Source organism: Arachis hypogaea, chromosome 12 (assembly GCF_003086295.3).
Source record: "Arachis hypogaea cultivar Tifrunner chromosome 12, arahy.Tifrunner.gnm2.J5K5, whole genome shotgun sequence".
Classification (NCBI taxonomy): Eukaryota; Viridiplantae; Streptophyta; class Magnoliopsida; order Fabales; family Fabaceae; genus Arachis; species Arachis hypogaea.
Genome location: NC_092047.1, coordinates 105,790,246 through 105,817,358, shown reverse-complemented (window position 1 = coordinate 105,817,358; position 27,113 = coordinate 105,790,246). Strand labels below are relative to the sequence as shown.

The following is a 27,113-nucleotide window of genomic DNA, read 5'->3' as shown; positions in this document are numbered from 1 at the left end:
ATTCCTAAAATTTCCTTAGTCAATAATAAAGATAGACAGCAGCAGTAACAAACTAATTTAGCCTCAAGACAGTAGCATCAGCAACTAATACCAACAAAGTAGTATAGTTCAACCTTAAATGGTTCAGCCTCAAGACAGCAACAGCATCAATTAACCTAGGAAAATGAAGGTAGACAACAACAACATTCTATTTCAATCTCAAGACAACAGCAACAACAACTAGTATCAACTAATCAATAGCAATAGTATACTTCAGTCTCAAGACAGAAACATCAACAATTGACCCAAACAAATGAAAGTAGACAGCAACAACAATATCCTAATTTAGTATCAAGACAACAGTAACAAAAACTAGTACCAACAAAGCAGTAACAACAATTAGCACAAACAAGTGAAGGTAGACAGCAGTAGCAGTATAGTTCATATCAAGTTCAATAGTTCTAGTAATTCAAAGAATTTCCTCAATCAATAATAGCAGACAACAGCAACAATTAGCACAAGCAGAACAACAGCATGGTTTAGTATCAAGTTCAGCAATCGCAATGATTCCAAGAACTCTCAATCAATAATAAAAATAGACAGCAATATCAACAATTAGCACTAGAAAATTTGTATCAGCAGTATTTGAATTCCACAATTTCCTTAATCAATATTGCCAGACAATAACAATAATTAGCACAAGCAGAACATTAGCATGTTTCAATATCAAGATCAGCAATTCCAACAATTCCAAGAATTTCCCCAATCAATAGTGTAGATAGACTGCAACAGCAACAATTAGCACTAGCAAATCAACAGCAGCAGTATTTGAGTTCCACAATTTCATTGATCATTAATAAAGAGAGACAGCAGCAACAACAATTACAATTAGTGACAGGCACCACAAACAACATTCAGAACATACAACATCTGTTAGATAATACTCAAAGCAGCAAATACATAATTGAATAATCAATTAAAATAGTAACACCTCAACAAAAACCACCAGTAGCATCAACAACCCCTGTTTCAATACCTATAAATGACATAGAAATTGTCTTACCACTTGATGAAGAAGCACTTACAACAGCAGCAACAGTGAATGGAGACTCCATGATCACCAGAAGCAAGGCTGGTATCTTCAAAACAAGAGTATTTTTAGCTAGTGTGGAGCCAAGAAATGTACAGCAAGCATTGCAATCCCCAGAATGGAAAGCAACTATGGATCTGGAGTATGAAGGACTGATGAAGAATAAAACCTAGGAACTAGTCAATCTTTTCCCAAATAGAGAAGCAATAGGAAGCAGGTGAGTGATCAGAATTAAATACATTCTGATGGTTTATTGCAAAAATACAAGGCAAGACTGGTGGCATAAGGGTACTCGGAAAGGCCAGGTTTTGACTTCACTGAGACATACAGTCCAGTTGTCAAACCCACTTCAATCAGGCTACTTCTATCAATTGCTCTGGCTACGTCATGGATAATTAGGCAATTGGATGTAAACAATACCTTCCTACATAGAGATTTAATGGAAGAAGTATATATGAAGCATGATGAATGAATTTTTGATGGTGTAGAATTTCACAAATGAAATCTCGTTGCAAGTATAGTGTCTAAACCAACAAATAATCCTCTCATGCAAAAATTTGGTTGTCACAAGTAATAAACCCCTATAAAAATAACCGAAGTATTCAAACCTCGGGTCGTTCTCCCTAGGAATTGCAATAGAGTGTTCTTGTTATTGGTTATGAGTTGTATATTTTGGGGTTTTGGATAAGAAACAAGAAAAGTAAATGGCAATGAAAATTAAATGGTAAAAAGAGGTCTTGACAAGGTTTGGTGGTCAAGGATCTCTATCCTTATCACTAACCACAACATCATAATTGCAAGGATCAATCCTATTAAGTCATCCTCTAACAAGTAAAGAAAAGTCAAATGAGCTACACCAATCCAAGTCCATAAGTCCTAGCCACTCACTAATTGAATTAATGAGAGCTAGAGTCAATGACTACCAATTATCATCAATCACTTGGACATTAGTGACTCAAGAATTCCTAAGTTACCTTCCCAAGCCAAGAAATAAAATTCTACTCTAACATCCTTCCAAGCATTTTGTCAAACACTTGGAAGGAATAAAAGGAAAGTAAAATCAAATTACAAGAAAAGTAAATCTACACTACTCAATTGCAAGGAATTAAACAACAACAAAGCAATTCAACAATAAAGGAATATGAATCATAAATTGTATTAAAAGAAAAATAGAGGAAACAAAAGTGCATCAACATAAAAGTAGAGAATTACAAGAATTAAATACTAAACTAGAGAGAGAGAAAGAGAAGGTAGAAGAACAAGAATTACAAAAGGAAAAATAAATCAAAGCATGAAATTAACCTAGATCTAGAGAAGAATTAACCTAATCCTAATCCTAATTCTAGAGAGAAGAGAGAGCTTCTCTCTCTAGAAACTACCTCCTCCTAAAACTAGAAACTAAAAGTGAGTAAAAGATGTGAACCCCTTCAATCCTTGGTCCTTTTAACCTTTTCCTGCCAAAATTCAGCTCCAAACTGGGCCAAGGGCACTTCTGAATTTGCTAGGCACGATTTCACTTAAAAATCACGTGCCAACACCGATGCGTACGCGTACAGCACGCGTACGCGTCTCTGGAGTTTTTATGATCCACGCGTGCGCATCCATTGCGCGTGCACGTCGATGAGTGCCTCCCAAATCTTTGGCTTTCCATGATTTCTCCACTTTGCATGCTTTTCTCTTCATTCCTTTGATCCATTCCTAACCTTTTCAACCTGAAATTGCCAACAAACACATCAAGGCATCTAGTGGAATCAAAGGTGAATCAAAATTAGCAATTAAGGGCCTAAAAAGCATGTTTTCACACTTAAGCACAAATTCGGAGACAAACATGAAACCATGCTATTTCATTGAATAAATGTAGGTAAAGGGTCATAAAATCCCCTAAATTAAGCACAAGATAAACCATAAAAATGGGGTTTATCAAAGCAGCCTAAAGGATGAAAAAGGTGACTCATTGATAGTTTGCAAACTAACCAAGACACTCTATAGGTTGAAGCAAGCTCCCAGAGAGTGGTATCACAAACTGGCCAATGGATTAGCAGAATTGGATTCAAAGCAACAAAATTAGATGTGTCAGTATTTTTAAGAAAGATGAATGGAGTGAAAACTTTTGTGTTGATGTATGTAGATGATATAATCATCACAGGAAAGTCTGAGGTGCATATAAAAAAAGTAATTGAAAGGCTGAATGCAAGGTTTGCACTCAACGACATGGGTGACCTTAGCTTCATATTTTCTTGGTATTCAAGTAGCAAAAACAAGTGATGGAGGGTTGCTTCTGTCTTAATAGAAGTACATTAATGAAGTACTAAAGAAAGCAAATATGGAAGGATGCTCAAGTTGTCATACTCCTCTACCATCAATAGTGAAACTATCAGCTTTTGGTGGTTCTAACTTCAATGATCCTCAGCTCTATAGGTCAATAATTGGTAGCCTGCAATATTTGACTATGACAAGACTTGAGATTTCATATAGTGTACACAAAATATCACAATTTGTATAAGCTCCTTTAGATGTTCTCTAAAAAATGGTAAAGAGAATACTCAGGTACCTCAAAGGCACAACAAACCATGGTCTGCTCTTGAAGAAAGCTAATTCCATGGAAATCACTGTATACAGTGACTCAGATTTGGATGGCAACCCTGGTGATAGAAAATCTACAAGTGGGTATTGTGTGTTTCTTGGTTCAAATTTGGTTTTATAGGCTTCAAGGAAGCAAACAGCATTGACAATGTCAAGCACAGAAGCTGAATACAGGAGTATGGTAGGTCTAGTAGCTGAGCTAATTTGGGTGAAGAACCTAATGATTGATTTGCAGTTTCCACCAAAAGAGGCACATATGGTCTACTATGACAACTTGAACGCAGTTTTACTGGCTGCCAACCCAATCTTACACTCTAAATCAAAGAACTTTGAGATAGATTTTCATTTTGTTAGAGATCATGTGAATAACAAAGACGTTAAGGTGAGTCACATTCCAGAGACTATGCAAGTAGTTGACATTCTAACAAAGGTAGTGTCCTCTGATAATTTTCTCAGCTTTATAACTAAACTGAGCATTGAGGATCTAGACAGTGCAAATGGAGAATCAAGGAACAATGAAGAAAATGGGTCAAGGAACAATGACAGTAACTACAGAGCAAAGAGAAGAACTCAAGAGAGAAGACTGCTAATTTCATGATTGTTGACTGCTATAGCTTATTGTTGATTGCTATAGTCTTTAATTGCCTAAGAAAAAAAAGAGATAGAACAGTTAATTGCCTAAGAAAAAGAAGAAAGCAGAGATGATAATAGGACTTTAAGAAGAAAAAGACAATAAAGATGATGATAGGAGTGTAGTTCTCAAGTTAAGTGTCTTAAAGCCCAAGTAACTAAAGCAGCAGTTAGTTTTACCGTTAGTTTTATCTTTCTATTTTTAAGTCTGTTAAGAGTTAATTGCAGCACTCTCTGTTTATAATTTGTTAGAATTAGTTAGCTGTTAAAATCTTCTAAAATAAAGACTCTAGAACTAATCTATATCTATAAAAGGTTCATTCTCTCATTGTCATTGTTGCTGTTCAATCACAAACTAAATCACTCACTATAGATTTAGTTTCTCTTCTCTTCTTCTTCCTCTACTCTTCTTCTTCATCTACTCTTTTTTTTTGAACTTTCATCACCTAAGTTCATATATGATACCTTTTAATAAATTAGTTATTAGATATATATTTGATACAAATCGAAAATTTTTAGGATAAAATTGAAATAAAATAAAATTTAAGAGTATTTTTAAAACTTTTAACAAATTTTAAAAATAAAAAAATATATTTTACCCTTAAAAAAATGAAAAAAGTGTTGAATTTTTTTAAAAGATGCCAATTTTTTTTTTAAATGAATCGTCAAGCTAAGATAGTCTATTGAACCAATTATTTTTCAAATTAATTAGGTCAAGTCTGCTTAACGTCTAGTTTTTATAAATATAATTTTAGAGACCAAAGTCTGCTATTTAAACTGAATAAATAGTTTAGCCCGATGGATTCGCTACCTTGGTACTATTTCTTTAATTTGGCAAATATCTTGGATTAACTTAGTTATCGTTGTAGTTCGTAGTATAATACTAGCATGTGTAAGGCGTATATATACACGCTACGTACGAATGCAGAATAATAAATTCATATATTAAGGATGCATGATTGCATGATGTTTAATATTAATTTATATTTGGTGAAAGATTTATAATGCTTAAATAATTCCATTTGTACATAATTTATTGATTTAGCAGAATACTGTCATAAAACGACAGACATGCTCATTCTCAATTGATAATAATGAAGTTTAGATCCGAATAAGTAGGGTCACGCACTCTAATGTAGCTTGTTGTATCAATTAACAAAATTATGATTATTTGAGATAGAAATTAAAAACATATAAAACTGAAGAAAAAGGACACAATTGGACTGTGGAGCGTTGACCTCATACTCCTAGCTAGCATGTTCAAGTTGCATGCAGTGAATCTTTTCTAACATATTCTTAAATATAATTAATTACTAGCAAGTAATACAAAAACACCTACATTTTTTATATAAATTTATTTTCTTTTTGAAATTTGTGCTATCACACAATGGTGAGTAGGCTTGGTTTTTACAACAATATAAAATAAGTAACAACGTAGCTAATTATTTTAGCATTTTCATTTTTATGAGAATGAATTAATAGTGATAGGATAAAATATATTTTTTATTTTGATAATTGTAGAGTTAAAGTAGTCTTTTATAATATTTTTTTAGGTAACATCGACTCTATAAAAATCGCTGCAATCTAATAACATGATACAAAATTACATTAATTTTTAAAGTCGTTATAACACATTTTGCGAAAATTAAAAACCGCTATTAAAAAAAAAAAAAAAAGAGCTGCAATTTAGCAATCTTTTTGTAATGTTCTTGGTGAGCGAACGTATAAATATATAATCATTTATGTATCTTATCCTATATTTTTGGGGTAAATATTTTTATAATAATATTAGACTAAGTCTTATAGGGATAAGTATTGTTTTGTTCTCTAACGTTGAAGGTTAGAATCGAAACCATCTCCAACATAATTTGTGATTTAGAATCATCCTTAACTTTTTTTTTTCGTATTAAAATCGACATTTTAATAAAATTTTTAATTTTATTCCTAAAATAGCCCTATTTTAATAAAAAAATTATAAATTTAAAAAACAAAAATAAAAGAATGCGTTTTGGGAGGAGGGGAAGGAAACGCGTTTGGGGGGGGGAGGAGGAGGAAACGCGAAGGGGGAGGGGAAAGGGGAAAGGGGAAAGGGGAGGGGAAGGGGGGAGGGGACGGCGCCGGCTAGCGCCGACAAAGTTTGGAGCTGCCGTCGCCGTCGCCGTCGCCAAAAGAAAGAAGAAAGGAGAGGGGCTGCGACGGGGGAGAAGAGAAGAGGGGAAAGAGAGAGGGAGCGCTGGTAGAGGGGAGGACCGTTCATGCATGCTTCTGCCGCCGTGGAGTGCGTCGCTAGGAAGAGAAGCCCGATGCGAGGAGGGCGGCACGCAAAGGAGAAAGAGAGGGATCCGAGGCTGAGCTGGTCCGGTCCGCGCACGCTCCGTCACCGGTCCGCGGGTGATGGGTGGCCGAGGAGAGAGAGGGATCCAAGGGTGGAGTGCGTTGCCGGTCCTCGCACGCTCCGTCACCGCTGCTGGTGATGGGTGGTCAAGCGCCGATGGTTCTGCATCTGCTTCTTCTGAATCTGCTTCTTCTTCTGCTTCGCTTCTGCATTTGCTTCTGCTTGAGTTTTTGCATCTGCTTCTGTGACTGCTTCTGCTTCTGCTTCTGTGACTGCCTCTGCTTCTGATTTTGATTTGTTGTTTTCTGATTTTATTGTTGTTGTGTGTTAATTTGGTTGTTGAATTTGTGTTGATTTGTTGAATTTCTGATTCCTAGATTTGTTGAATTTATGTTGATTTTATCAATGTTATTTTTTTTGTGGTGGAGGTAATGGTGCTGCTGCTGGTGGTGGAGGTAAAGGTGTTGGTGGTGGTGAAGGTAAAGGTGCTGATGGTAGTGAAGGACATTTTTGTCCAAAAAAAATTAAAATGACGATTTTAATACGAAAAAAAAAAGTTAAGGATGATTTTAAATCACAAATTACGTTGGAGACGGTTTCGATTCTGACCCTCAACGTTAGGGACCAAAACAATACTTATCCCAAGTCTTATATTATTATTATTCATGTCTGTAGAGAGTAATGTAAATCATGTAGAGTGAGTTAGTAATTATGAATTTTATTTAGCAAATGATTTAACGATTACCACTAAAGTCATTCTATTTAGTCATTAAATTAAAAATTAACGACTGATTTACTGTCATCACCATAGTTTAGTTGTCGTGATTCTAGTTCTCAATTATCTGAATAGTTCGCAAAGGTAAGAAATGAAGAAATAGTTGAGAAATTGCAAGAGAAAAATAATGCTTTGACAACTAAATTGGAGAAGTAGAAAATGAACTCAATAACCAATTGCTACGATGAAAAAGCTGAATTTTGAGATTTTGATTCTTCAATTATGGGATGAAGAAACAAATGAAAGCGAGGATGACCAATGATGGTGAGCAATCTTCCAAAGAGTGATGATAATTATATATTCATAGTAGTATGATTAGTTAGTAATTGAAAAAATTCAGGAAATCAACTACAACATAAGCCAAACTCAAGCCAATCTTTATATTTTTATTTTAAAATTTAAAAAATTAGAGTAGTAAAAAGTTATTTTTTTTTATAACAGATTTCCTATTTTTTAATTAGTTAGCTCTAATTAATTACCTCCTAGTTAATTCTCTAGCAGAACCCGTTAATAATTAAGACATTTGGATGATTAAGTAATTGGTTATATAAACATTACTTTTGCTTATTAGTTATATGGAAATTGTGAAATGTTATTTGGTTTTTATATGAAAAAATAGGTCTATTTTTTTTTATTTTTATATTTTGTTCATTTACAATTATATTTAAAAATCAAGTTTTATTCCTGCTACATGTGAAATATAGTAAAAATTTATATTTAAAAAAGCAGTAATAACTAATTTAGTGATCAATACTAACAACCTATTTAGCAACAAAAAATACAGCGACCAAATTAGTAACTATTGAAATTATATATGTTAAATTGTTACTAATAATCTATTTATCTAACAATTGACTTTTAGCGACCGATTTAAAAACTAAAATTTTGATAGTCATTTAGTGACTGATATAATTTGGCATGGGTTTGGTGGCTCTTTGTTAAAAATTAATTGTTAAAATCGGTCCTTAAAGGCTAATGACCGAAATTAGTCGTTAAATATAATTTAGCGACCAAAGTTCTGGTATCCATTCAAATAAGTTGTTATTATTTGATTATTTTTTGTAGTGCAATAATTAAATTTGTTTACAACTAATATAATAAATCTTATGAGATATAAAATATGTATTTCAAATTATTGACTAATTTTTTATATACATATTACATATCATCGCATAATAATTTTGTTGAAAATATTATTTACCTATATTATTTGTTAGTGGTTGATGTTTCATTAATGGATATATAATTTGTTTCCCATGGGTAGGATTATAAAGGGGAGAGAATTAATATACCTGCAGAACCTAACATTATCAAGAACCTCGTGATGATTAATTAAAAAGTAATGTAAATTTTGCTTTCACTGATTAGCTTTTGTTGATCTGGATCACGTTCCATGCATGCATGGAAGGCCACACGGTCATGCACGTGTGAGGAATGAAAAGGGTCCTATTTACCAACTCAAAAGCATTCTTTCCTCTCCCCCAAATTAAAGTGGAAAAGAAATAAGGTTGTAGCCTAATAATGGTTTTAACATTTTTTTTTTTTGTAATAAGATATTGCCGAGGTGTAAAGAGATGGATTGCATTTGTTATTATTATAATTTTATTGAAACTATTGTTACTTCCCTATAATGTAAGTTTTTTTTAAAAAGAAAGTTAGTTTTATATTAAATAAATATTTATAAGTTGGTTTTTAAAAGCTTCATTACTTCATTAGTATATTTTAAATTTATAAGTTTTATATATCTAGATATTCATTTTAGTTTGGGTAAATTTTTATATATAATTTATGGAGATAATCCATTTAATTTAGGTATTTAAGCTGACATGAGATTTTATTATTCTATAATTATGACTGGATTAACCGCCAATATTTAATCATATTTTTTAATTCTCTTCATCTCTTGGCTAGTTTTGGAGTTGAGTCAGTTATTCTAATATTTTTTCAGACTGTTTGTGAATTAAATATAAAAATTATTTAAACTAACAAAAATTTCTTGTAATAAAGTTAAGTTGCTCTACGGATTGAATTTCAAAATTTTGTTAAGGCATTTACTGCTAGACATGTATAAGGAGTAATCTTTTTTTTTATATATACTGTAGAGAACTATTAATTTAAAAGAACAATATATACTGATCATAATTATAATTTTGACTATTTTATTATCGTTTTGAAAGAAAAAATAAAAATAAATTCATAGGAGAAGAAACCTAGCTCCATGATTCCCGATTGAACAGAAAAATATTTGAAATTATTATGATGTGTTGTGTGTTTTTGAGAGACACGTGATCTGGACCATTGGATCTGTTTTATTTGGTTTTATTTTCTTTACGCATAGACAGCACAACACATATGAATCCATAGAAATCCAAGTCACAGATCACTGTCATGTCATACACACATGCTCCGATAATTTTCTCTATGTGTGTGTTCTTCACTAATAAAACATTGATCTTGTTACGAATTTATTACATTATAAATTTTATAGGTTAATGGGTTTATTGGAATACTAATAAGGAGTCAATTAAGGTAATTAAATTTGGAGAAAGAGCAGTGCTTTTTTTCTATATTTGTTCTTTGATTATTTCGGACTTAGGAGTGGAAATGAGTTGAATAAAATAGAGTTTAGATCTAACTCTAATTCTATATGTGAGTTGAGAATATTTTAACTTTAATCTTATCTATTTTTAATTTGTGGGTATTTAACTCTACATGTAAATTACAAAAAAGATGTAATATTATTATATAATTTGATGATAATTTAAAATAAAATTAATTTTTATGTAAAAAAATATATTAAATTATTAATTAATAATCTTCTTTTAGTAGCTAAGAATTTTTTGCAGGTTATTGGTTCAACATATCCACTTAAAACATATTTATATATATATATATATATATTACGAACAATAATAAAAAAATTGAAATACTTATAATTTTTGTTGAGTGAAATAAAAAATGAAATTAGGAATAAACTTTTATTATTTTTTATCTATTTCAAATAATCTGAATTACTCATTTTTCTTGTATCAATCTCGTACATCTACATCTTTTTATAATAAACATTGTTTTAACATGCATCAATATTTTTTTAAAAACTAAATATGCATTTTTCTGTTAATTTAAAAATAATCTAAATACATCAGCTATAGTTATACCAGCAATTGTTAAAAACTGTCACCAACTCTAATTCTTACACCTTAAGAAAACAATAATTTTCAAATGATTGTGTTTTGCAACGATTTATAACCGCCACAAAATTATAAAACAACAGCTGCTATTTGGCGGCCCTTTGTTTGCCTCTCCTCTCTTTTCTCCCTGCAGAGCGCATGGACAATTAATATATGGTCTCTATATATATAATGAATTTGGATCCTTTAAAGTGAAAAAATTAGTAAAGTAATAAAGTAAAAAATTAATTACTATTAAATTTTGCTAAAAAACTAATTTGAAGTATGGCCAATTATAACCAACTACTTAAAAAATACGCTAGTTACATAAAAAAAAATAAAACAACTCCTCTCTACCCTTATTTTCTGAAATTTTAAAATTAAAAACAAAGAAGAGTTAACTGAGTTAACTTATGTTATAGTTAATTTCTTAGAATTTCTCATTACAATTGATTTTATAATTTTTATAAAATATGTGCTCTAATATCTTAATTTGAGAATAATTAATTTCTAATTTTACCATTTTACTAACTTCTCGTTTTAAAAGAATTTGATCCATATATAATAACTCAAGGTTTTCCTATATAAAGCTCCATCAAACAAAAGGTGGGTGTTTGATATGTCATATTAACTATGATAGGATTTTATACAGTATGACTTTGATTGTTATTTAGTATAGACTCTACAGTTAATACATTGTGTCAATTTATCCATGATATAACCCCATTAAACACCAAAACATTGCTAACGTTATTAAGTAAGGGGAAACGTATTTAATTGTTTTTCTAATTACATAAAAGGATATTGTGACTTTGTTTTTATATTTTACTAATTAGATTTTTTAATAAATGATATTGTTAATAAATGAATTTCAATATAAATTAATAGTTACATAAAAAAAATTAAAGCTTGTCAAACGATAACTTTTTAAAAATACTTGCATTATATGTTATTATGATTTTTTAATGAAATAATTAATAAAATTTAGAATATTTTATGATAATTTATTTCTACAATGCGTAGTAAATGAATTGAACAATTTAAATATTTTATAACAACATTCATTTAGATATGTTTAAATAAATTTTATAAAAAATAATTATTTCTGTTAATGTAGGAAAATATATTTGGTTATCACTTATCAGTGTAAACTTTTTTACATTGAAAATATTTTTTAAAATATTTAAATAAATATTATTTAACATAAAAAAATTTATTATATAATAACAGTTTTTAGTTTGATTAAAATACTTGGTATTTTTTGTTAATTTTATTAATTATTGTTATTTTTTCCGTTAGATTTTTTACTTTAAAATAGAATTACATGCATAATAATTACATAATATAATATACTATACAATGACATGCCAAATATTGTATATTGTTAATTTTTTATTAGATTATATATAAAGAAATATGACGCCTAAAATATATATATATATTTTTTTAAAGAATGAAACTAGAACAAACAACAACTTACTTGTATTAACTTCATATTGTCCCGGAAATTTGGGGACTTAACCTAATACTTGTTCATTTCTTTATATTTTCAGAAAAACAGGGCTAAGCTAGCCAGTATCGGTAAATAAAAAAAAAAATTTAAATGGTGTTGACAATTATTTTAAAAGATAACGAGACCTTTAAAAAAAAATTATTTTTGGTGTTTAATTTTTATTTTTGTGAGACTGATTAAATTAATTTCTCTGTTAATATTTTTTTTTTGTATTAATAGAATAAATTTACATGACATATTAAACTGTTAATTTATTCGTTAAAAACCAACTAGAATTGACAGATTCTTTTTTGTTAAGAGTCTCGTTATTATCTGATCTTTTGGGGATAAGGACAGTTTAATTAGTTTTTTTATTATTTTTTTTCAAATACTTTGATTAAATTTATTATCTAAAACTGAGAAATATTAGTTATTTTTAAATTATTTTTATTTATAAAAATTAAATAAAAGATATATTAGTAATTAATATATTATATAAATATGTTTTAGAGAGAAATCATTGAAAAAGGAGTTAATTAATCTTATAAAATTAAATATAAAAAATCAAAAAGAATATTTTTTTAATTAAAAATTTCATAATCTTTTAAAAAAATTATCAAAGATCAAAATAGATATCCACCCATAAAAATATTATGATGAGAAGAATCAAAGCCCTGCTTATTTTATTATTATTATTATTAATATTATTGAGAAGAAAACATGTTTGTCTATTATGATAGAAACGTTCCAGCGATATAATAGTAAAATATTAGTGTGACTAGCTATCCGTTCATCGGTATTGATTACTTTATTGTCACACCAAAAAATAGCTTTCCTTATTCAAGTGGCAACAAATAAAGGTCTTGTATTCACATGAAATTATTAATTATATTCCTTGCATTCCATCATCACCACCATGCATATTCAAAACACATATATGTTTTTATTCATCACCTCATCACTCACATATGCATAAAGAGAAGAGAGAGAAGAAGGAGTAATAGATAGAAGGAGTAATAGATAGAAGAAGCTAGATGTTCTAATTAAATTTCATTTGAAGATCCATCTAGGGTTTCTACTACTTCTTGGTATATCTCTTGTTAAGTGTCAAAGCATGGAGGAGGATGAACAATTATTATTAGGTTTTAAGTAGTGGATTTGGTTCCATTAATTGACCTCTAGGGTCAAAAAAGTCAACCCCATTTCTTTCTTTGTTTTTTCCCTTATTAGTCTCCAATTAAGTATGGAAGAAAGCCATGGATCCCAATGTTCCAAGACAAGCCCTTCAAACCTTGAGGAGGAAGAAGAAGAAGAAGAAGAAGAAGACGACGAATGCGAAAACAAGAAGAATAATGGAGGAGGAGGAGGAGGGTGTTCAAGCAATAGCACAGTGGAAGAGAATAGTAATAATAATAATGATAAGAAGAAAATAAGGCCTTATGTTAGATCCAAGTTTCCAAGGCTTCGTTGGACACCTGATCTTCACCTTAGATTTCTTCATGCTGTTCAAAGACTTGGAGGTCAAGAGAGTAAGTTCCATATATATATTATTCTTAATTGGATTATTTCAATTTTTGCTATATTATTATTTATATTTATTATTATCTTTCTTGGGAATAGGAGCAACCCCAAAACTGGTTCTTCAATTGATGAACATCAAAGGATTAAGTATTGCCCATGTCAAGAGTCATTTACAGGTAATTAATTAATTAACATAGATAAGTTTGGTATACCCTCGTGATTTTTCTCTTTATATTTAGTTTTGAATTTTGATTTATTATTACAAATAATAGGTTATTTTAATCTATATATATTCTTAGCATATCCTAACTCATTAGCCTGATTTAATAATTCGTTGCTTATTTTCTTTTCTTTTTTTCTCAGATGTTTAGAAGCAAAAAATTGGATGAACCAAATCATCAAGGTACAAAATGTTTGTTTCCCGGCCCCGTGCATATTCATAAACTTATAAATGCATGTTAGTATTATTTATTAGGGTTTCCAATTAATTGCAATTAGTCCTAATTGTATGTATCACAGTGTTGGCCAATCATCATAGTAGTCGTCTTATGGATACTGGAGACAGAAATATATATAATCTTAGCCAACTTCCAATGCTTCAAGGGTATAACCCAAGCACAATTTCATCCCACAGGTACACATGTATAATCTAGATCATAGTTATATTTAGGTTTAATTACTTTATTAGTCTCTATAATTTTAAATTTATAATTAAATTTTTATATATTTTTTTAATTTAATTTTTATATTACTTTTAATAATTTTATAATTAGATCATTTTCATATTAAAAATATTAAAATTAATAAAATATTTCTTCTAAAAAATATATAATCAAAGATCTAATTAAATTCTTAATTGGTATTATGTTTAATTTGTAAAAAAATATTCTATTAACTTTAACATTTTTTACGTTGACAAAAATTTAATTATAAACTAAAAGTAGTGTAAAGATTTAATTAAAAAATACAAAAAATTAATTATAAATTTAGTGAAATTACAGATATTAATAAAATAATTAAATCTTATATATATATATATGATTAGTTCCTTATCTTTTTTACTTATGTTAAGTACATGTTAAAGCTGTATTTATTAGTAAGTATTTGAAGTAAAAATATAAATACATTGATAGAAAAATTAAGGTAGGTTTGTTTTGTGTTTTTATTTTTTATTTTTAGTATATTCTGTTTTGATAGAAATCAAAATATTATAAGTACATTTGGTTTGTATTTTTATTTTTTGTTTTTATTTTTAGTATTTTTTATTTTTAATTCTGCTTTTTTCTTTTTGCTTTATAAAATTATAAAAAAAAGAAATAACTGAAAATAAAAAAAATATAAATATAAATCAAATACACTCATATTATTTTTATTTTTTTCACAAAATTATAAAAACAAAAAATATGAAAACAAAAGAAAAATAAAAACACAAACTAAATATACATATTTCTATTTTAGTTTTCAGCGAATTAAAAATAGGTCAAATTTTCTCCTAATAAATACTTTGAAATTTGGTCTTAATATTAATCAAACTAGTAATAAATTGTCTTTCCTTAATTTTTTACAGATTTGGATATGGGGATAATTCATTCACAAGTGCCTATGAAAAAATGGTGCATAGACCTTTCAATTGGGCTAATAGCATCTTCCGGGTTGGTTCTTCTTCCAATTTTATTGAGCAGCAACAACAACAACAACCAATAATAACAAGTAATAGTAGTTTTAAAATCCATGAACGAAGAAAAGATGATCATGAATTCCTCTCATTTGGTAGTAGTAGTGCACATGATCACTCCCTATGCACTAAAAGATTGAGCAATAATAATAATGTTGGTCTCACCCCATTATTATTATCATCACAAAATCCAAGAACACAAGACAATAATAACAATCATAACATCATCATGCCATTGAAAAGGAAGGCATCACCATCATCATCATCATCATTAGCTACTGAAAAAATTGATTTGGATCTTTCATTAAAATTGAACTCAAGGATAGATGGTGATGATGAAGAAAGAAGAGTGGAATTGGAGGATCATGATGATAATAACAAGAATAATGATGATGATAACAATCTATCATTATCTTTGTACCCTCCTATTCAATCATCAACCTCTAATAATCTTAGAAGCAATAAGTTGAAGGAAGCACAAGATTGTTGCAAGAAGCAAGGGAAAATGGCTAGTACCCTGGATCTGACTATATGAATGAGACAAAATTCTCAGTGAGATCTTGAGGTACTTGTCAGAATTTTAATTTATGCATTTTTATTATAACCAGATTCTTACATTAACTCATCATCTGACATAGTTGTATTTTTCTTGTTTGATTTGTGTTTAATTAATTATTATGTACTATCAATTACATGCATTAGATGAATAAATCATATATGTTATTATTAGTTATGAAATTATCTTTAGAAATATGTTTGGTTGGAGGTAAAAATAGAATAATCTTTTTTTTTTTTCCAGATAAGAGAATTTTTAAGGTGTAATATTATTATAGATAAAATGATAATTTCACCCAAGTTTTAATTTTCTAAATTGAACATATACCCATCTATATAAAAATTCATATGATGAGAAAACCCAGTGACACAAAAGACTGAAATTAGAGTAAAAATCCCAAATATATATAAAAGTTTGCCTTTTGCCTTTTTGGTGAAGCAGAAGCAAGATCAATAATGGATTTGGGGTAGATTTTCAATTTTTTTTTTGTTTTGCTAACTTCTATATGTTTTTATGGTAAAGTTAAAATCTATAGGTTACTAGTGCAACTAGAATCTACATGCTTAGCTGGTAGATCAAATGTTTCGAGTTTTATTCTCAATTTTCAATTCTCAAAAATAATCAAAACTATTTTAGAGATGTGTGTTTAAGCTGCGAAACATCAGATTTGATTCTGTAAGTAAATTATCAATGATGGCAAGCATATGTTTTTTACCATTTTATTGCTATTACTTTATTTGATGCATAAAAAATTATTACGTGTATACTAAAAATTAATGATTAAATTAGTTATCATATATATATTTATTTATGTTTAAATATATGTATTATTTAATAAATTTTAATGTATATTTTATATTTTAATATAAAATTTTCTTAAAAATGATCACAGTTAACATTTAATAAAAAAATTTAAAATTTAAAATTAACAAAAAGTTATGTTAATAAATTTAATATTAAACTTGTTTGATAATCTATTATAGTATTAGTTATTATAATATTGGTCTTAATATTATTTTCTAATATATATGTTATAAAATAATTAATTTAATAACTAATTTTTTATATATACACAATATGTTTAAAAAAAATAATAGAAAATAGTAGCTGGATAAGAACAGTTGAATATCACGTGCTTTGAAAAGTAATCGTCAAAGTTCAAAAGGGGTACTAAAAACAAGAGGATATGTATAATAATTGTTTTTTCCCCCTAGAAGTGCAATTTCGTTTCAACAAACTTCAGTTACATTTGATTTTATAATGAGGGGAAAATTGAAATAGGAGTAAATATTTTCATTTTATTTATTTATTTATTATTATTATTTATTAATTTTTACGACTACACATTCAGATTCATTATTATAACAGCATTATTTATCTTTAGAGTTATAATGTGTTTCTATTATATCACATTATTTTCTTTGGTATTGTATTCTTTGCTATTATATCAAATATCACATTAGGCGAAACCAGATACATATTGAGTTGATACATCTTTATACATGTATATGTTAGGGTGTGTTTATTTATACACGTATTGAACATTGAAAAAAGAGAATAGAGAGAAAAAATTATGTATGACGAGTGAGATATAGATATAAAAATTATATTTTCAGATATAGAATTGGTATATTTTGTGTTTTTTTATAGGAATTATACAAATATATTAATAAAAAATATAATTTTATTTTTTATTATTTTTTATAATTATATTTTTATTTTATTTTTTAAATTTTGTGTGAGAAATTAAAAAAATTAAAGTATAATTTTTTATAATTTATTCTATCTTAAATTTAATTATCATCAAATAAAATATAAAACACTTTTTTTGTGTCTTTTTTTTTCTTTTTAAAAACAAATACAACCTTAAGTACATTGAAGACACCAACATTCCAAATTAAAGAATAATAACGCTAGTCGAACTATATAGACACTGTTTTTTCAGATTGATCTCTTTTAATGTGAGAGAGTGAAAGTTTAATCACTTTTAAATTAAAATTTTAAAATTTATATGTGATAGATGTTATAAATTTAACAATAATTAACTTCTTATTTTTTCTCTTTACAAATTTTTTATTTTAGAATTTTTTTTTTCAATTTTTATGCAGTAACATTAATTGAGAAGAATTCAGCGTATAAATGTTTTTCCCTTAAAATTAAAATAAAAACTTTTTAATTAAAATGTAAAGTATATAATATTTTAACTAATTTCACATGTATTAATATTTCATAAATGTATAAATCACATGCTTCTATATATTTATTACGAGTAATGATAGGTAACAACCAATTTTTTTTAATCAATATGAGTAATTTTTTAATTATTTATTTATCTTATATTCTAAGTCTTAAATAATAAATATTTAATTTTAAATTATAAATTATAAATTTAAATACAGTTAATATTGGCTAACTAAAAGTTAGTTTAGTATATTTTTTCATTTATTATCATTCAGTTATGCGCTCCGCTTAAGACTACAAGTGAACCGAACTGAATTGAGTCAGAAGACCAAGTTCAAGTTCCACTCATAAAAATTAAACTCAATTCATTTATAATTGAGCCTATTTATAAAGCTCAAACTTAGACTTACCAAAAACTTACGAGTTGGCTCAAATAATAATATGATTCATAATTTTATATAAATAAAAATTTGTGTTTCTACAACCATAATTTATATCCTTTATCATAATCAGATATAAAAATACAAAATATTTATTAATATAAAAATTATAACAAGTAATATATATATAATCAAATTAATTTACGAACTAATTAATTGAGGTTATTAAAGTTTAAATTTAATTAATTTAATATATGAATTTAAATTTACTTAAGTTTAGCTTATAAGTTCATGAACGAACTCAGTTTATTAGATTAATTAATTCATGAATTGATTTCACTCACTTTTAAGACTAATTCCGTTTAAAGCCGATTATACATAGTTCCGCGGGAAGCCGATCGATTGTAGATAGCTTCAATAATCTAATGAAATATATATACAGAGTGAAACAGGCAATTTAATTAATTATACTTTACCTGTGAAGACAAGATATTTTTCCTTTTAGAAAATTAAATTGCAAGTTGCATTGGGGCTACGTAGTATAATTTTTTGGGAAATTACGAACAGATAAATAAATAATTAATTGAAGGATTTGAAGCTGCTCACTTGCATATATTCTCGACCTGATTTATAAGCTAATTAATCCTTCCTAACTTCTTAACACGATTTCTTGCAGAATTTATACAAAACATGTTCACATGAGAAATGAAATATATATAATCATGTTAGTCGTATATTGAAATTAATATTAAAATTAGTTATTAATATAAAATTATATTAAAATATTAAATATATAATAAAAAATTAAATTATATATATTTATATATAAATATATATTGATTAATTTTAATGATTAATTTTTATATACAAATAATATTTTTATTGTATATATATATTGGAAAAACCAATTGTTTGATTAATCTTCCATACGCAAGAGTTTATATTTATAAAGTTTCAGACTAGATAAAAATATAAAGATTTAATGTACAAATGTATATAATAATATAAATTAAAATTAATGTAGTAAATACTTTTAATGGTAATAATAACATGTAGGAATAAAAGTATTTAATGCCATTTTTATAGATGATACCCTTTTTTTTTTAATTGAAACAGTCAATAAAGATTAATTCCATATTCCATCGCAGATAAGGATTTGGCATTGGTTAATGGGTTATTACATGCACAATGTAAAATTTGAATTTTAAATACTTATTTAAATAGATGAGTGAATTAACTACTCTATCAGTACAAGTTGTTTGATAAACACTATATATATAATAGATCGAAGATAACACATCTCAAAATTATTATCTGTACTCGGTTGATCTAATCCGATCTGATATGAATCTAATTATAAAAGAAGTAAAAAAAATTTTCTTTTTTATTTCAATCTCAAAATGAAGAGTGTTAGGGACCAGTAACTTTTGGTATTTGTAGTCATCAAATAGTCATTAATGATAGTTTTAATAGTGTGAGATTGGTGTGAGATTTCATCCAATAACTCACTTTTTTTTGCTGATTACATGCTGGTCAGAATTTAACAAAATTACTGGCCCTAGCCTTTTACTAAAAAACATAATAAGTAACTATAATTGAACAATGCGAGAGTAATAAAAATTATATTAAAAGAGCATTCTGATACATAAATATTCTGTATTAACACATTTCAAAAAAACTAAAAATCAATCACACACACCTGATAATTACATCAATTTCATAATTTGAACCCATAATTTCAAAGTTGCACGAAAACAATTCAATTATTGCTACAAAACTTCCATCTGGTAACAATATAAAGTTACATTATCATAGAATAATTTACCTAAAGCATAAGTTTACAAAGTTTACGATGTCAATAAATTCCTCAGCATAGCTACTATTCATCCTAGTCCATGAATCAACCTCTTGAGCATGATCAGCCATATGCTCAACATAATTATAATCATGACGATGATGATGAGTTGCAGCCACAACAAGTTCATCTTCAAGTAGAAATGAAAGATTAGGATTTTCATCTGTCCTCAGCACATTATTTGCTTGAAAGAAAATTTCACAGAGTTCATTGGCATCAGGTTCATCGCCAAAGACATTTGAAATCTTAATCTTCAGATCCTTATTATTACAAGACATTTGGAGATTTAAAAAAAATTATATATAGATAATAATCTGCAAGAGTTTTGAGAATGTTATTCTCAAAGATATGAAGAAGTTGCAAACCTAAACGAGAGTTGAACATGTGAATCCATAAGACATAGACATAGGTACCTTTTTATAGTGGTTTATATTTTATAATAAATGGTAAGTGTAGGCATACACCAACTTTTCCGTTGACTAACATGAAAGTGGAGCGTGCGTATTTTTAATTTGCTTAATCAAATTTGACCTCATAATATGTTATAGACTAATATTATATGTATAAGTCTTTTTATGAATCAAGTTAAATAATAAAAAAAATGTTAGAGGTTAATAGATTTTGTAATTTATAGTTATAAATTAATTATTATTAATATTTTTAATGATGTGAAATTATATTTAATGATGTGAGATTATTCATTTATTTTTTATTGATTAAGTACTAATCAAATTTTAATAAAAATACTGATTTTTTAAATTTTTTCGTAATAAAATTTAAAATAATATTAACTATAACTGATTTTTATTATATAAAATTAACTTAATTAAACTTATTAATAAAAAAATTTAAATATGTAATATTATTCATAAATATATATGTCCTGCCTGCCATTTAAGAAATGTGTTAAAAACGTATCTACTACCAAGCATCCGGCAGTTATAAATTTAATTATAGATTGCAAATGACAATCTTAAATAATTAATGCATCTTTTTACTTAGATTAAGCTTAACTTTTTGGGTGCACATATTCATGCATGGGATAATAGTAAAAAATTGCAGGAGTTTTGAATGTTAATCTCTAAAAGAAAAAAAAAAGTATAACTATTGCTTATAATATTTGGGGTTGGTTTTAGTTTTTTTTTTTTTTTTACCAAAGATATGAGACTCGAACCCACAACTTCTTAATTGAGTATGATGAGACTATGCAATTTGAACTATAACTCATTGGCTGGTTTTAGTTTCTTCCATAATATCTTTTACAATGATACTATATTTATACAAAAAATTAGTTACCAATAGAAATATATGCATGTGAGATCTCATAATCTTTTTTTATCATACTTCTATAAACTGTTTAATTAATTATTTATCTATTATAAATTTGATTATTTTATTATGACAAATTTAATTATTTTAGTAGTTGATTATTTAGTTAAAAAATATATAAATTAACGTGTATAAATACATATACATACATAAAACTTGATTTAGTGATTTATTTTGTGTGTGAACAAAATATTTTTGTATTTTTTTATTATATGTTTATCGCTAGCTAATTAATTCTCTCAAAACATTCTAATTTTGTCATTTCAATAAATAAAATCTAAATTAAAAACCAAAAATAAATATAAATTTAATCCAAATTCTTATGAATAAAATTAATTAAAATCACCGGTAAATATTATAAAAATATTATTTACTTATTTAAATTTTAAGTAAGTATGATCATAACTATTAGAGTAAATATATATTTTAATTAGTCTCTAAAATTTTTAGATAAGAAATTTTGATATTTAATAAATTTTTATTATTTTAGAGGTTGTCGAGACAAATTGATTCTTTAATAATAAGAGGACTAATTTATCTTAGAAAAATACTAAGGGACTATCAAAATTTATTATTTTTGGTCATCATTTACCCATCAACTCAATTTCTTTAGTCTAGTTCCTTTAGTCTAGTAATCTAACAATATATTTTATCCTATACTTTTAAATATTGATAGCTAATTGCTGGATAAAAACAATAAATTTTAATGGCTCTCAAACATTCTTCTTTATCTTATAGTGATATTTGTTGAGGATCTAATTGCCTTCTAAAAAATTTATTAAAAAATTATTTGTCTAATATACATATTAAGTATTTTATTATAAGTAATAGAGTCATAGAGGGACTAAATTATTTGAGAAAAGTAATACTTATTAGGAACTTATAAAATAATAAATTTATTAGAGACTAAAATATTTGATCTAAAATTTGCATAGGACTAATTTAAATATATACTCTAAATATTATTATTTTAATTCAGCGGTGATAAGAATTAAGACCATTCCGAGATTTCGGTTGACTAGACCTAGCAATGAACGCACTTTTAAGGTAAGTGTTAAAAACGCATTTGTTACACTGGATTCTATGATTATAAAAGTTTTGAATTAAATGTATAAGATATCATCTCATTTTTTTCTATATGAAAAAAAGTTGGTGGTTTTACTAGAAATAGTTATTTAGTATAATTACATATGGGTAGATGTTACAAGGAGAGCAGGTGCAACACGCAGGGCGTACTTAGTTAGCATGCGAGACATGTGTTGGCCATACTACAAGAAAAAAGGTGTATCAACACACTTTTTAAAGCGTGGCTAAAAATGGTCAATGACCACGTTTTTATGAGGGTGGCCACTGATTAGTAATTTGGCCACGTTTTTTGAGAAACATGCACGCTTTTATGAGGGTGGCGATTGATTACTGATTTAGCAACATTTTTTTTGCCACACTTCAAAAGCATGGCCATAGAGAAAAACAGGCACACTTTTAAAGCATGTCTAGTTTGTCTTCAAACGGTCACATTTTTAAAGTATGGCGATATCCTTTAATTAATTGGTTACCCCAAAAAAGCGTAGCGATAGAGTTTCCACCAAATTTTTTTTCCAAACCTTTAATTTTTTTTCCAAGTTAAACACTTTAACCCTAAAATCCTCTAAGTGATAACCCTTCATCATCGCCCAGCCGTCAAACACACCCTACCCAGCCCTCTCCACCCAGCTATAGACCCTTCACTGCCGATGAGGACCCTTGCCACCCCGTTGCGCTTTCTCTCAGCCCTTCATCTTCATCACTGCTATGAGAATCCTTGCACCAGCCCTCTCTTTGAGCCCTTCATCTTCATCACTATTGAGAACCTTCATCACTACTGAGAACCCTTGCACCCAGCCCTTTCTCCAAGCCCTCTGTCGCACCCTCTCTTTTGCAACCCTCGCACCCTCAACGCAAGCCTCCTCCTCAGATTCGCAACCTCGCACCCTCTCTCGCAACCTTCCATTGGCGCTGCCCCGTCGCCACTGCTTTGTCGGCATGTCCTCCCTCTTTCTAGCGCGCAGTGTACTAGCTAGGCTCAGGCAGCAGTCAAGTAGTCTGGTACTAAGAAGTCCCGTGCCAAGCCCTAAGAAATGGTAGGCCGAAAAATGCTGCCAGAGATTAAGATGGAGGACTAGCGCCGTGGAGACTTTGACCGAATGAATAGGTACACTTCCTGAAAGAAAGGACTATGTCCCGTGGACATCATTTTGGATCTACATAATCCAAATGCCAGCGAAGGCTTGATAACTAGGGTAAATAAACGAGTCTGGGCGAAGCGCACCTCTGGTACTTTGCTTATAGCTTTTTTAGGTTATGCAATAGACGGTGGTAATGGCTCAATCTATAGATAGAAAGCCCTATGATGGAAAACTATCACGTTAGGTTTGGGCGCTGTCTATCATTGCCTATCCCTCACTCGGTGCTCAACCTTTAAGGTTTCTTTCGTTTCTTTATTTAGACTCTGTCACTGCCACTGTTATTGCCCACCATGTGTTTGATTAAATGTGTGTGAGCAATGCAGTGCAGTTTTAGAGTACTAAAAATGTCTCTAAGTTAGATACTTGTTCTTGATAGTTAACGACCTATATTTAGATTGTTCTTGTGAGAAATCGCTTAGTTTGCATCTTTACATACTTATTTGGAACTTGGCATCTGCTAATTAATTCTTATTCTTTTGTTTTTTGGATCTTATATGTTTTTTCTGAACAACTTTATTATGTTTATTTTCAGGAAAATATATTTGAATGAAAATTTGCCATTAGGGGGCCTTGTGATACTGAATTTGAGGGTGGTATTTATCATGGCCGGATTCAGTTGCCTGCAGAATATCCATTCAAACCTCTTTTATTTCTGCTTTTGACAGTCAGATCTTACTTAACACTACAAGGTAAGTATTTCTTCGCTTTGTTTCTTTGTTCCTGTGAGAATAAGGGCTGTGAATCTGTTACTGTGTTGAAGATGTGAAAATGAAAGTTTAAATATTGACACATTAAATTTAGGAATATGTTAGGATCTAATATTTTTACCGAAAAAAAATTAAGAGAATTGGCTTGTGAATCTATTCCTGTGAATTTGTTCCTGTATGTGTTGCTTCCTATTTTGTTGTGTATTATCAAGCCTAATTTAGAGAATTACATATTGTGTATTATCAAGTTTAATTGTGCTTACTTCCTATTTTGTTGTGTATTATCAAGGTATTCATTTATTTATCTAATCAAATATAATTGATTTAATATTTTGCTTTGCTTCACTCTTGTCTATGAATATTTGCTTCAATTATGTTTTAAGTTTGAAGTTTGAACATCAAACAGAATTAACATTGTTCTAAACTCCATATTAGCATGTAATCTGGTAGGATGTTATATATGCTTTTCTTACAAAGAAACTTTAAAGCTAATAAGCGGATTAGATAATACATAGAGATTTGAGGAAGATAACTTTTCTTCTTTATTTCCTTGTTTCTATTAATTATATATATAAAGGTAAAAGCTTAAGGCTGCCAAGGCAGATTTCTCTAATTAACTTCTATGCTTTAAAACTTTTCCATAGTGAAATATTGAATGGGTAGATGAATTTTATTGGTTCTTAACTTAGAAGAAAGGAGTGAAAGTTGAGTACATATTAGTAATTAGTAGGGTTAAGTTCAATTTTGGTCCCTAACGTAGGGGTCAAAAATTTGTTTCGTCCCTAAGTTTTTTTTTTTAAACAAAATCGTCCCCGAAGTTGATAGTTGTATTAAAATGGTCCTTTCGCACCAAAAATAAAATTTAATGACAACTCTGCCCTTTGCGGTTTCTCTCCCTTAATGTTCATTCCCGCGAAGTGTTTCCTCATGAATCAACGCATAAACCACCTTGAAACACTTGAGAACTGAAACGTTGCTGCGAAACCCTCAGACGTAGGTGCGAACAGAAAGCATTGTCGCCATTGGGGGGTTAAGGTTGAGAATCAGTGTGCTGAGACATTGGTGAGTGATCGTCATCGTTGCAGCAGCTGATTGTTCAGGTACGATTACTTTCCATCCCTCAAGCAATGACGTCAACTGTTCAGAACATGTTGTTGGTTTGGTTTTGATGATGATGTTGCTCTGTCCGAGCATTTAGGGGTTGAATGCAGTCTTTTGAGTCTGCTGCCATAGCTAGGGTTTGTGAGTAATGTATTCTGTTGTATATGTGCTTGTGAGTAATGTATTCTGCTGTATTGCAGGGTTGACTAAGCAGAAGATGGTGTATATGAATGTGAGGGTGCATCATGGGGGTGCATTCGGTTATGAGGAGGGGGTTTTTAAGTACCTAACGGGCCAAAGTACCATCATCGAGGACATTGACAGCGATCGTTGGTCTTTGTTTGAGGCCTATGAAGAACTAAGGCAATTTGGGTACTTGCAGGCCAACATTGTTGCGTTGTGGTATAAAGATCCAAGCTTTGATGATATGGAGACTTCCCTGAAGTTGCTGAAGGGTGACGCAGAAGCAATCGACATGTGCAACATTGCTGGGTTACGGGGCTTGGTAGAGTTGTATGTGGTCCATGATGTTGGCGATGCCGAGCCGTTTCCAGAAGTGGGTTACGTTGATGTTGGGGGAGTTGCAGAAGAGGGAACAGATGATGGGCTGGGCTTGGTTGTTTTTGAAGGGCAACGGGCTGAGACAGCAGGGGCCAGTGCCGAACCTAATAAGGCAACCGAGGGTGGAGATGTGGGGGATGAGTTTCAGGTAGATGGAAGTGAGTCCAATGACGAAGACAGTGAGGATCCGGAGTACATGCCATCTAATGAGGAGGGAGACAGTGTAGGAGAGGTGCACTTCACTGATAGTGATGAGGATTTTGAGGGTGATAGTGGATTTGATGATGGTAATTCTGTGCCGAAAGAAGCAACTGCTGGGAAGGAAAAGGGTAAAGGTATAAATCATTTTAGTGATGAGGATGGAGCAGATAGTGATGAGTTGGAGATGGACCACATGATTGGTGGGGATGAGGGGGACGAGGACGCAACTGAGAATGATGGTGATGATATATCAGATAGAGTGGGTCAAAGGTTTCCAGTTCATAAACCTTTGAAGGATATGAGCAGTTATAGGTGGGAGGTAGGGACACTTTATGCATCCAGACAAGAGTTTAAGGAGACTGTGCTGGCATATGCAGTTCATACGGCTAGGAGCATGAAATTTAAGAAGTGTGATTTGGTCAGGGTTAGAGCTGTGTGTCAGAAGGACTGTCCATTTTGGCTCTATGCTCATAAGGTTGGGGATGAATCCACATGGCAGTTAAGAAGCTTGAACCTCCAACACACCTGCATGCAAACGCACAGAGTTGGGATACTGCACACTAAGTGGCTTGGAGCGCAGTTTAAAAAGAAGGTAGAGTCTAATCCCAGGATTAAAATAAGGGAGTTACAAGCAAAGGCACACAAGAAATGGAATGTTACTATGACCAAGTCCATGGCAGCCAAGTCTAAGCAAGAAGCACTAAGTCAAATCCAGGGTGCATTTAGGGAGCAGTATAGAAGGATTAATGACTATTGTGCAGAGATTC

General features: G+C 29.4%; 1 protein-coding gene across 1 annotated transcript; it reads left to right on the top strand.

Annotated features, from left to right (window-relative positions):
- The first annotated feature begins 12,842 nt into the window (after positions 1–12,842).
- On the top strand, positions 12,843–15,981 carry LOC112728049 (uncharacterized). The gene is made up of 5 exons (XM_025778023.3): positions 12,843–13,583; positions 13,675–13,751; positions 13,939–13,978; positions 14,095–14,209; positions 15,143–15,981. The coding sequence occupies exons 1-5, from the start codon at positions 13,298–13,300 to the stop codon at positions 15,783–15,785; spliced, it is 1,161 nt and encodes a 386-aa protein (XP_025633808.1). The 5' UTR covers positions 12,843–13,297; the 3' UTR covers positions 15,786–15,981.
- The last annotated feature ends 11,132 nt before the right edge of the window (positions 15,982–27,113 follow it).

What these genes read in the sequence shown, in the direction of transcription:
- LOC112728049 (XM_025778023.3), top strand. Translation starts at nt 13,298, where the DNA reads ATGGAAGAAAGCCATGGATCCCAATGTTCCAAGACAAGCCCTTCAAAC. An exon ending in AAGACTTGGAGGTCAAGAGA is followed by an intron (nt 13,584 to 13,674) that starts GTAAGTTCCATA and finishes TCTTGGGAATAG; the next exon opens with GAGCAACCCCAAAACTGGTT. An exon ending in ATGTCAAGAGTCATTTACAG is followed by an intron (nt 13,752 to 13,938) that starts GTAATTAATTAA and finishes TTTTTTTCTCAG; the next exon opens with ATGTTTAGAAGCAAAAAATT.